Consider the following 12,598-nt stretch of genomic DNA (forward strand, 5'->3'; position numbering starts at 1 on the left):
AGAAGGAAGTACTTTAAAATATATGCAGGGGGCAGCTAGGTGGCACAGTGGATAAAGCACCAGCTCTGGAGTCAGGGGGACCTGACTTCAAATCAGACCTCAGACACTTGACATTTACTAGCTGTGTGATCCTGGGCAAGTCACTTAACCCTCATTGCCCTGCCCCCCCCCAAATAAAATATATGCAGGACCCCATTTCCCCAAAGCCTTAGAGGGCATTGGAGATGGACACCTGTGGGGCAAGGATAGAAATCTAAGGATGCCAGGAGTTGTAAGCAAGAGGAAAAAAGTTTAAAGCTTTCAAAAGCAAAGTGAGAAACTTATTGAGGGGGTGTGAGTGAGGTGCTCAAGAGCTCAACTGAGGAAAGAAAGGATGCTCCCCCAGTGAGGGAGGTGTTAGGAAAAGACAGCTGCCTCCGAACTCTAAACAATCCACATGGATCCCAGTTCAGAATGTTGGCCCTACTGGCCGAGAATGTGACCAATCATATTTCACCTTCCTAGACCCTTACTTCACTAGCTCTGGGCTAAGTCTCTATTCCCAACCTTCCTTTCCTTAAGAGTCTGTTTACTTTCCATATTTGGCTCCTGTTTTAAAAAAAGAAATTTGTTTCTCTAAGATATTATTCATTGTGCATATGTATTTAAGGGGGGATTAAATTGGCCAGAAAGAGAGATAGGAATAGCCTTTAATTTATGGGAACTAGTGCTGGGGACTCCGGCTGAACAAAAGATTTTTTATTGATAAGTATTACTATAGCTCCCCTAAAGCAAAGGAGAATAATGGAATCCAAAGTGTCCTGGACATAGGAATAACCAACAGTTTTCTGGTAGGAGGTATAACTGATCAGGAGTCAGCCCCTCAGAAGCCCTGGCTTCCATCAACTTTTCTTCCCCTTGTCTTTACCTAAGGAGGTTTAAAGACCCCCATCCTTTTCAGAAGCTTTGGAACTGAGGGCAGTGGCTAAAGAGAAAGCCAGACAAGAAAGTGCCTAGTTCTCTAGTAACTTTAACACCTCCTACCCCCAGGCAGGCTAGATGTGTACAAGGATAATCTGGGGGAGGAGGCACTGGCAGCTGGCAGGGCTGTGAAAGGCTTCATGTAGGAAGTGAGACTTGAACGGGGCTTTGAAGGAAATTAGAGATTCTTAGAGGTAGACAGGAAGAGTATACTCCAGAGATGGGGGATATCTTGTGCATAGGTTCGAAGAGAAGAGATGCTCACAAGACAAGTTTGGTTGGACTGAAGAGTAAGTGAAGTAATGGAAAAGTCAAATTAGAGCCAGGTTGTGACTTTCAATGCCAAACAGAGGAGTTTCTATTTTGTCCTAAAGGTAATAGAGAACCTAGTGAATAACATGGTCAGAACTACATGTTACATTCCCTATAGCTCAAAAAGCCCCAAATGAAGAAAAGGGATGGTGGAAGTGACCAAGGAGAGAAGGGAGTGTATGGGAGGGATGTTATGAAGGTAAAATTAACAGGACTTGCTAACAGATTGGATATGCGGAATGAGAGAGAGGAGTAGAGGATGACACTTGAGTTATTAGCCTGGATGACTGAGAGGATGGTGATACCCTCAACAGTAATAGGGAAGTTAACAAGACAGGATGACTTAAGGGGAAAGATAGTAACTTCAGTTTTGGAAAAGATGAGTTTAAGATGTCTATGGGAGGGGGACAGCTAGGTGGCACAGTGGATAAAGCACCGGCCCTGGATTCAGGAGAATCTGAGTTCAAATCCGGCCTCAGACACTTGACACTTACTAGCTGTGTGACCCTGGGCAAGCCACTTAACCCTCATTGCCTGCCCCCCCCCCAAAAAAAACAACCCAAGATGTCTATGGGGGAAAGGAACTGGGAGTTGGGCAACAGTCCTAGGGGCATCTGCATATGCATGAACCAAGCTGAATTCACAATGGGTGGTGTTGAGAAGGGCAAGAAGATTTTTGTTCAGAAGTGTGTACAGTGCCACACAGTGAAAAGGGAGGCAAGCACAAGACTAGTACTAATCTGGGTGGATTCTTTGGCTAAAAGACTGGTCCATCTGGCTCCAGGATCCTCTTACACAGATGCCAACAAAAGCAAAGGCATAATCTGGGAAGAGGATATGCTGATGGCATGCTTGTGAAACCCCAAGGACTATATCCCTGCAACAAAAATTATCTTCTCCAACATTAAGAAGTCAGAAAGGGCAGACATGACAGCATATCTGTAAAAAGCCACCAATGGGGGGGCAGCTAGGTGGTGGAGTGGATAGAGTACCAGCCCTGGAGTCAGGAGTACCTGAGTTCAAATCCGGCCTCAAACACTTAACACTTACTAGCTGTGTGACTCTGGGCAAGTAACTTAACTCCAATTGCCTCACTAAAAAAAAAAAAGCCACCAATGGGGGCAGCTAGGTGGCGCAGTGGATAAAGCACCAGCCCTGGATTCAGGAGGACCTGAGTTCAAATCTGACCTCAGACACTTGACACTTACTAGCTGTGTGACCCTGGGCAAGTCACTTAACCCTTATTGCTTCACAAAAAACAAAAACAAAAAAAGCCACCAATGAGTAATAGCTGTCCGCTGCCTTGTTATAAAACAGAGAAGTCTCTTCTTTTTTGTTGTTGTTGTTGCATGCACCAGAACTCCACTGTATTTAAACTGGTTTCATCAACCAGAGAATTTTTTTAATTTTTAAAATTTTTTGGTGGGGCAATGAGGGTTAAGTGACTTGCCCAAAGTCACACAGCTAATAAGTGTCAAGTGTCTGAGGTCGCATTTGAACTCAGGTCCTCCTGAATCTAGGGCCAATGCTTTATCCACTGCGCCACCCAGCTGCCCCTGAGAATTTTGATCATGATGGGCTGTTTAAAAATTTTGTTCATCAATCCTAATAAAGGAATTATGTGTAGATGAATTAGGATTGTGTTTAAATGAGTATTATATTTTCTGTTTGATCACAATTCTAGCCACAACCAAGTTATCATACCTTTTTGTTTTTTTAAAAAGATTTGATTAGGCTTAGCATTCAATTGAATTAGTCAAGTCTAACAAAGGCAATCCTCTCTACTCCCATCCTAGAAGATTAAAAAAAAAGATTTATTTTGGTATCAATAGTATATTAAATAATGAGGAAAGCCTACTTAATAGTTTCATATGATTTTTACCTGTTTGTTTTTTTTCAGGGCAGGGCAGTGAGGAACAATGCCCTAAGTGCAGCATTTGCTGACCCACAAGCCTCAGCATGTTCAAAGGCAAGGGATTAAGCAAATGCAGGCGTTTGCAATTTAAATTTCCTAGTTTTCTGTGAGGTAGACAGCCCAAGTGCATTGATTTGATTAAAATACTGCCTTTCAAATTCTTTTTGTTCAGTCCAGACTGTCTGGGACACCATTTGGGGTTTTCTTGGCAAAGATACTGGAGTGGTTTGCCCTTTCTTTCTCAAGCTCATTTTACAGAAGAGGAAACCGAGGCAAACAAGGTGAAGTTACTTGCCCAGGGTCACACAGCTTATAAGTGCCTGAAGCTGGATTTGAACTCAGGAAGAAGGCTTCCTACCTTCAGGCCTGGCATTCTAGCCACTTCACCACCTAGCTGCCTAAAGGCATGTCATTGTGTTGCATAATAATTCTGAGTAAAAAATATCACATCACATTTTCTAGTGTGGGTGATCTTTGAATGTCAAATGCTGTTGGCTGTTGAGGCTCATAGCGGAGTTCAGTTAGAGACAGGGCTTTCTGTTGAGCTGTTAAATATCTGGTTTTTGTTGTTGATGTTTTTTGTGAGGCACTTGGGGTTAAGTGACTTGCCCAGAGTCACACAGTTAGTAATTGTCAAGTGTCTGAGGTCGAATTTGAACTCGGGTCCTCCTGAATGCAGGTGCTCTATCCACTGCGCCACCTAGCTGCCCCTAAATATCTATTTTAATCTAAACTGTACTTTAGGATTGACTTTTAAATCTACTGAATTTAAAGTCTGCATTGAATGACAGTGGTGCTGCTAATTCATTTGGAGGGTTCAGCTATAAAGGTGTACAAGCTGGTATTGATGTAATCAGAAAGCTTCATTCAACAATCTTTCTTCTGAATATTAAAAAAAAAATGTCTACAGGAAATCCAGTTTGAGAGGAACAACAGGCAGTAAGAGATGCAAGACTGGAGGTCAGCAGAGAAGTGAGGGCTGCATAAGCATATTTGAGAATGATCAGCATAGTGATGATAATTTAATCCATGAGAGTTGATGAGATCACAAAGTGAAATCGTATAGAAGAAAAAGAGAAAAGGGACCAGGACACATCCCTGTGGGACACCCACAGTTAGCAGGTGTGACATGGATGAAGATCCAGCAAAGGAGAAAGAGGAGGAGTGGTCAGATAGGAAGATAATGAAACATTCACCTCTGATCTGAACTGTCTCAGCAACCCCACAAGATGCAGATCTCCTGGCTAGCCAGGGAGGGCTTGCTTTCTTTAGTCTTTCAGCTACAGGCTCCTCCTGGCAATGAGGTGCTTCTCCTCTGGACAGTGTAATCTAGAAATCACTTCCCACAGGGCCACAGAAGCTCGGGAATTCTTTAACTACAAGGTAGCCACAAAAGCTGCAGCTGTCCACTCAAGACTACTGGTCACTGACCTAGACTAAAGGAAGGAAATAGAAAGCAGAAACAGCCATTAACTTGAGGTCCTTATTTCTAGGGCAGCAAATGCTCCTGCTAACACGGGTTAGTGGTTGCTACTGGTAGAAAAAAGTAGACATATCTCCTCCCCTAACTGCCAAGAATGTAAAATAGACAAAGTGCTAGAAAAGAATCCCTAAAAAGCAAGAGGCCTCAAAAGAAGAGGCCTTTCTCCTTGCTCATCTTATAGCCCCACTAGGATACATGTTCCTGCCTCCCAAAAGTTTATCCCCTTGGCTCAGAGTGGCTAACCATCTTTGCTATAACTCCCTATTCAAGGGGACCAATCAGCTGTTGCCTACTGGTCCCCTTACAAAGCACATGTACCTCAGCAAGAAGCCAGCATGAATATCCAGCTCCATGGGAGATGCTCTTCCTGACAAAGTTCTACATCCTATAATTTCTTTTTTTGATTTTTGTGTGTGTGTGTGTGTGGGAAATGAGACAATGAGCTCACAGAGAATGGCCTCTTATTTTCTCTGTAAAAATGAGGGGATGTCCCTTACTGAGAGGGTAGAAGAAAGGTGGTATAGGAGGATTGAGAGATGTGTAATACTTGATTTTAAAACTATGCTAGGGAATCAATTAAGGAGAAAGAATTACCTTGTTGCCATGAAGGCCCAGTCAAGATTAGATTAACAATATCTTTAAAAAAAATAATCCACGGGGCAGCTAGATGGTGCAGTGGATAAAGCACTGGCCCTGGATTCAGGAGGACCTGAGTTCAAATCCGGCCTCAGACACTTGACACTTACTAGCTATGTGACCCTGGACAAGTCACTTAACCCCAATTGCCTCACCAAAAAAAAAAAAAAGAAAGAAAAAAGATAATCCTCTTTTCCCTCTAAGGCATTCATACTAAGTCCAGTATCAATATGGTGAGCTGGGGACCATTAGCTTGAGTAAGGAGGGTCAAAATAACCTAGTTTAGGAATAGCAGATTAAAGCTCCCATGCTGATAGGCAGTGGAATTGGACCTTTGAATAACCACTGCACTTTCAGCCGTGATTATGGTAGTAACACCCCTATAGGTTATGGTGAGCTCAAGGAGTGTCCCTCCCTTCCTGTATCTTGCTATGTTGGAATAAAATAGTGGGTCATAGAACCTGAGGAGACTGAGAAATTAGGAAATCAGGCTGTTTGAGGAAACATCAACATGTATATTGAGGTTCCATTGTATAAGGGAAGAAGTTGGAGTGGAGAGGAAGGCTGTGAAGAAGGTAGGAATTGAACTCCTTGAGAAAGGAGGATGAACTGGGGACTGTTACTGGTAGATAAATGGATGATAATTTGGCTAGAATCACTCTCAGAGAAGGAGAGATTGCCAAGTAATGGTGGCAGAATGTGGGTCCAGAAGTGGTAATGGGAGCCAATATGGAACGTGCAGACCCTCCATCCTGGCCCAGGTCGGGCTGAACTGTTTTCTGGCTGTACTCATTTAAGCTGACAAATCAATTCAACAAACTTTTTAAATGCCCTCTCTGCGTTAGGCTTTGTCCTAGGATTCAAAAATGAAAAATAACAAGCCTTCCCCTCAGGGAACTTACAGTCTTCTAGGTAGGATATGACCTGTACGGAGAGAGGGTGGTCTAGTGGCTCGAGGGTCGGTTTTGGAAGTTCTAAAGACCCGAGTTCCAAGCAGCTGCCTCATACATATGAAAGCTGCTGACAGCGGCCGGCCCGGGCTGATTAATTTCCCAATGCCCCCAGGCAATTAACTCTAAGCCTATAACCGCTAAAGGAACTGCAGATCCGCACCAGAAGGTATTTATACTGGAAAGTTCCATGTACTTTTATGAAATCACAGGTTGTGACAACAAATTTGCAAGAAGTCACTTTCGGGGAGGGGAATCAAGGAAGCTCTGGGAGGAAGATGTGGCACCTAACCTGGATCCTGAAAGAAGAGAACGATTTCCACAGGTAGCCTGGCATATTGGAAAGACTAATGTACTGTTACAGTTCCAGGCCTGGCTCTTTGTTCTTCCCAAAGTGAATGTGGGTAAGTTTTCTTACCTGCAAAATGGAGGACACGAGCACCACTTGGGTGTGAGGAAAGCGCTTTATTAACTTTAAAGCGAGGCACAGGGTGCAGCGGGAAGCTTTAGTAGCTTCCGGCCTTTGGGAACACCCGGGGTAAACAGACGATGATTAATAACAATGACGTGTATACACGGAAATAGAAAAGTGCAAGGCGAAGCCTGGACAAGCCTCGCCGTCCATTCTAACTGGAAGGAGAGCATGTGAAGGAGAGTGGTGTGAAATAAGGCTGGAAAGTTAAATTATGAAGGCCGTGTTAACTAGAGGCCTGGCTCGAGGGGAATTTAGGCAGAGAACCGCACTAGAAAAGTAGGTCAGAGCCGGAAAGAGAAATCCCACCTGTCTCTTTAAGAAACAGATGCTGGACTCCCGCGCCTGCGCACTAAGGAAGTAAACACCTCTCCCCCTCCCATTCTCCCCTTCTTCTAGTGATGTAATGGTTCGTCCCAGAGTGTTCACCTGGTCCTATCGGGGGAAACTCAAATGGTATGATCTGCTGTTGCCTCTCTAGTCTGCATCGCCGCGACTTCTCAAATACTTTCCTCCCCTACCAAATGGATTCAGTGGCTTAGCCCAGAGGCGGGGAGGGAGAGAAGGGTAAAAAGACCGGTCTGAGCCGGTCTGCGGCGCAGGCGCAGTGCGGATAAACAGGAAGCGGGCGGTAGCGGCTGAGGCGAACTAGGGACTCCGGGGAGAAGCGGCGGAAGGAGGAAGGGTAGTAGAAGGGCGGCGGCGGCAGCAGCAGCGGGTAACCGGGAGAGAAGAAAAGGGAAAGAAGTTGACCTTCTACCTTCAGGGAACAAAAAAGTTAGCTTGTCCCTCTATTCCGGTTCTCTTGTTTCCCGGATCCGGCTCAGGCGGCGGCTGACAAAGGGCTCGCGCCGGGCGCCGCCGCCTTCTCATCCGGGCATTCGGGCCCCTGTGGAGAGGTGGCGAGGGAGGAAGAGGGGGAGGGGAAAGGAAGGCGTAGCGGGCGCGGTGCTCGCGCTCTCTGCTCCGTGGTCCAATCCAAATCACTGGGCCGACAGACCGACCCGGAGTACGGACGGAGGCCGGGAAGGGCCCGCAGTGACTGCGGCGGTGGCGGCGGCCGGTGTCAGGAGGATGGTACAGAAGGAGAGCCAGGCGGCACTGGAGGAGCGGGAGAGCGAGCTCTCCCCCAACCCCGCTGCCGCCGCTGCCACCGCCGGGGGTCCGCTGGAGCCAGCTGCAGCCCCATCCCCCGGGGAGGGGAGCCAGGCTGGGGCAGGAGGCGGGACTGCAGCCTCCACCGCGGCATCGGGCAGAGCGCGGAGGTTCCTCTGTGGTGTGGTGGAAGGTGAGGGCCCCTGCTGGAACTGGGTTGAGGGGGGAAACGCCTGACCTTTCCAAAGGATGGGAATTGGAGGAGGGGAGAGATAGTCCACGGCCCCGCCCTGCGGAGAATTTGGGCTTTGGAAAAGGAGGGGGGTATATCTGAGGGCAGCCTTATCCCTCTTTTTCCTCTCTGAAATTATGCTTCCTTCTGCGCTGGGCAGCCTGACCGCACCCGTTTTGGGCACCTTTCCAAGTACCTTAGCTGGCCTTTGGGCGAGGAGAGTGAAAGGGCGGGTTCTGATTCTAGAGCGCTTGCTGCGCAATCTTCTAATTTCCTCGGATCTTGTTTTGCTGTCCTTTCCTCCCTCCCCCCAAATCCCGTCTCCGACCCCCTTACCTCACCCCCACTCCACCCCCGCACTTTTGTAATCTGGACCGAAGAGGAAGCAGCTGCGCAGCACCGCCTGTATTTTTAATCTCTGCTTTGTTGTTTAGCACTGCTGCCTTCATTCCTAAATTCCTTTGAGGGCCTTAACTGCCGTTTTAGAAAACGTCTTGAGAGTCTTCCCTAGTATTCTGCCCGTGTGCCATATGAGAGGCCTAGTCTTGTTCTTAAGAAATGGAAGGACCAGCACCTACCTAACAGACTTGGGAGGATCAATCGAGATAACGTACAGCGTTTAAATCCCTTTATAAACGTTACCCACAGTTATTTCCTAGAAACTAGTTTCAATGAATTAAAAGCAGACTGAAAAACATTCGCAAGTCACCCAGTCGTTATGTAGAAATGTACTGTAGGATCCTTTAGAGTAGGAGTTTTATGCTTTGCACTTTGTAAGGCTTAATAAATATTTGTTGATTATTATAGTTTTAAAAAGTAACATTTTCCTAGGTAGGAGAGCTGATTCTGGGGGCCTGCCTTTCCCCCCCACCCCAACTCAATATGCCTTTGAAACATTTTAGCTACCTAGAGTTTAACAGATATTTGTCTTGTTAGCACTCACTCCTTATTTTATGTAACAAATGTTTTTGTATATCAGAAAAACACCCTGTGTTATTCTTTCTAAAAGCCAAATAAGGTGAAAACTATTTTCCAACTTGGAAAAGGAACTCCTTGCTAATATAGGACTTTCTAGCTTTGTTACTAAGTGAAGATGAATGCTGTGAATGTAAAAGATGGGTGGAGGCCATTATTGTTTTGCTTAGAAATACTTTGACAACCTGGGGGTTTTTTTGTTGTTTTTTTTTGTTTGGTTGGTTTGCAGGGCAATGAGAAATTAAGTGACTTGCCCAGGGTCACACAGCTAGTAAGTGTCAAGTGTCTGAGGCCGGATTTGAACTCAGGTACTCCTGAATCCAGGGCCAACCCTTTAACCACTGTGCCATCTAGCTGCCCCGACAACCTGTTTTTAAAGCTTTACATTTTTGTAGGACAATTGGGGTGGATAGCAAAAGAGGCAAAGGAGAGAAAGACACCTTGTTTGTCAAAGTCACTAATTCTACCTTGTAGAATACTTATTTGGCCTTTACAAAGGTACAGACTGCTTTTGGCTGCAGCAAATGCTTTTGAAAATATAACAATTATATGACTTGCTAGCTTATGTTAAATGCAGCCAGAAAGATTCCAGTAGGAGAATTTTCATGTCTGCCTCAGAAAGGGGCATTTGTGTAGGTGTGTATTGTGCATGTCTGTACATACGTGCAGTGCACATATAGATATTGCACACTCTAGTAGTGAAGAAGTCCTAGAGCAAGACAGTATTCAGATAATGAAAACACTTTTTTGAAAAAACTATCTAAAATAGGGGAAGAGCTCTTGGTCACATCATTTTGTTTGTTTTTCAAAGCAGAATTGTGCAGTTCTCCTTTCTGCCCCTAGAGGCCAGTTCTCTATGTTCCCTTGTGACTGTGCACCTGAGTCAGCATTGATTCTTTGTTCTTCAGGATTGGCTCCATTCCTAAAATGAATGAGAATAGGCAATATAACTTTAGGTACTTCCTGGTTTCCTTCCCCCCCCCCCCCACCCCCCCAAAAAAAACCCTCCTACAATATTACTGGTGCACAACAACACTTGTGCCTTGGGTTTGAAGCAGAATACTCTTGCCTTTCAGAGTTCTAGTCAACCAGAATCATGATTCTAATTGGTTTCATAGACTGTTTTAGGATTCCTTAGAAAGTCACCCTAAACCTAAAGAAATCTGTTGCTTTTTATTTTGGAATGACTATCAAGAAGGATGTTCAATGATAGAATTTTTCTTAATGCCAAGACTTAGGAAATCTGGGAACTCTAGTTAAAATTTACTCTATAAAAGCTCCTTAAAATAACCTGTAAGGGTTAGATGGGAGAATTAGAAGCTATCTTGATTAGGATGTCACTAGCTCTTTTAAGTCTTTCACTATTAATAACAATTGGAACTTATTAAATATGTTTTTAGATAACTTTATGTAGATTGCTGGCTTTAGAAACGTTGGACCCACAAGATTTGCCTGGGGCCATGTAAGCAAGTACATAATTGTGAATACAAAGTAAAAATGAATTTCTGTCGAAACATGTAATCATAGTAAAATGAAAAAAAAAATAGCATTTAGAGAGCCTTTTTCGTCTTTAAATCAGAGGACCAGAGCTGAAAAAGACCTTAGAGGTTAAGAGATGCTCTTTGTTAGTTATAATACCCCTGAGGGGCACTTCAGAGATGATGTTATAAGTTATGAGGGGGAAAAAGTAGTGTAGTCGAGTTAGCATTGGGGAGGGCCCAATTAGGTCATCTATCTGTCTGGTGTTTTGTTTTTTGTAATGAATGTTGCTAGTTCTGTTGTCTTTTTTTGTGGGTTTTTTGGTGGGGCAATGAGGGTTAAGTGACTTGCCCCAGGTCACACAGCTAGTTAGTGTCAAATGTCTAAGGCCGGATTTGAACTCAGTTCCTCCTGAATCCAGGGCTGATGCTTTATTCACTTCGACACCTAACTGCCCCTAGTTCTGTTGTCTTTTAAGGGAATTGTTTTGGGGCAGGTTTAGTTTTTGAGAATTTCAAATCTTTAAAGTATTCTACTATAGAATGGAATTGCTGGAGAATTCCCTATCCAGGCCTGCTTCCTGCTACTTAATTTGTTGTGAATGAGGCTTTACCAATCCCCTCTTGATCGAAGACAGCTTGGGGCTCTGAGTCTTCAAGAAAATTAAAATAAAATAAAAAGTAGAAATGATCATAATATCAAGTGAAGTCAACTTCCTCTCAGATTTTGTCTGTTTTATTCTACCTTAATTGTTCTTTGCTCCCACCCACCCCACTTTATACACTCCATCAGAAAACAGTAGATCCCAAACCAAGGATGAATATAATTTGTTTAGTTTTCTTCACTGGGTTATCCAATAAATTTAATTGAACTCTCTTGTCTCCCATGGATAAGAGAAACAAGACATTTCCCTTAGGTAAAGTGTAGGATACAATGTGAACTATTTAGAGCTTCAAAGGGCCAGAAAGGGGTGAATAGGGGCCACTAGGCAATTTCCACTCCCACACCAAATTATCAGAAGTATTTAAATATCCTTAGTAAACCAATCTGGGATTTGACTGATTTTTTTTTTTGAAAACTTTATTTAGAATTTTATTTTTTCCCAAATTACATGTAAAAACAAATTTTAACATCGTTTTTTTAAACTGTGTTTCAAATTCTCTTCCTCTTTCCCCCCTCCCCTTAAGAACTCAAGCAATTCAGTGTAAGTTATACATTTGACTGATTGATAAGATGATTATTTGATACATGACTTTCCACTACTGTCACCAGTGAGCTCCCAACCTTAATTTAGAACTGAAGCTTTCTGTACAAAAATCTAAAGGAAGGAGATGAGAAAAAATAATTTGATTATTGCTTTCAATCTAGGATTTTATGGAAGACCTTGGGTTATGGAACAGAGAAAAGAACTCTTCAGAAGGTAAATCATTATTTTTCAAAGGAGAAAAATAAAGGTGCTACTCCTTGTATTTTCCTTTCATGTGGGATTGTTAACATTACTATGGATCTACTTGTGGATAATTTGCTGTTCTAACAAGTCTTTTCTTTTACATTTTATTTTGATTATCTTCTGTTTGAGTATTGATACTTTTTGAAGGAATGTGGGGGACTCCAAGGCAAGAAGAGTATATGAATTTTCAAATTTGTTTCATTGTAATATCAGTCTATACAAAACTCTTTAAACATTTTATTCCCCTTTTTTCCCTTTAAGGCTACAGAAATGGGAATTAAATACCTATTTGTATGCACCAAAAGATGATTACAAGCACAGGATGTTTTGGAGAGAGATGTATTCAGTGGAAGAAGCTGGTAATCTTTTTCCTTTTTAAACAGTGTTTTCTGAATATGTGTGTGTGTGTATCCATGTTCACAAATATATACACTTATGGTAGAGGAAAGTGGGTATTTATTTGTCTAATCTTTTAGTTGTATGAGGATTTCAATAATTGCCTTATTAGTACTTCTCAGTTTTTTTCCTACTTTTTCTGTGAACAGTTAGTTTAATTTGGTAAGACTAATTGAGGTCAAGTTTATGAGTTTAATTCCATGGGAATCAGCTTTAGTTCATTCGAAGTGTCTGAAATATGCA

General features: G+C 43.3%; 1 protein-coding gene and 1 pseudogene across 2 annotated transcripts in view; both read left to right on the forward strand.

The window, feature by feature from the left end:
- Positions 1–1,917: 1,917 nt before the first annotated feature.
- LOC122738372 lies at positions 1,918–4,627 on the forward strand (annotated as a pseudogene).
- Positions 4,628–7,315: 2,688 nt separating this feature from the next.
- The window catches only part of OGA (O-GlcNAcase), a 31,104-nt gene continuing 25,821 nt past the window's right edge, over positions 7,316–12,598 (forward strand). The window contains exons 1-3 of one of the 2 annotated variants that reach the window (XM_043980699.1): positions 7,316–8,016; positions 11,878–11,929; positions 12,221–12,318. In XM_043980699.1, coding sequence (XP_043836634.1) covers positions 7,803–8,016; positions 11,878–11,929; positions 12,221–12,318 — 364 coding nt within the window. In that variant the 5' untranslated portion in view covers positions 7,316–7,802. The remainder of the gene's footprint in view (positions 8,017–11,877; positions 11,930–12,220; positions 12,319–12,598) is intronic. The other variant, XM_043980700.1, reaches the window with a different exon arrangement.

The sequence above is a fragment of the Dromiciops gliroides genome, chromosome 2 (genome assembly GCF_019393635.1).
Source record: "Dromiciops gliroides isolate mDroGli1 chromosome 2, mDroGli1.pri, whole genome shotgun sequence".
Classification (NCBI taxonomy): Eukaryota; Metazoa; Chordata; class Mammalia; order Microbiotheria; family Microbiotheriidae; genus Dromiciops; species Dromiciops gliroides.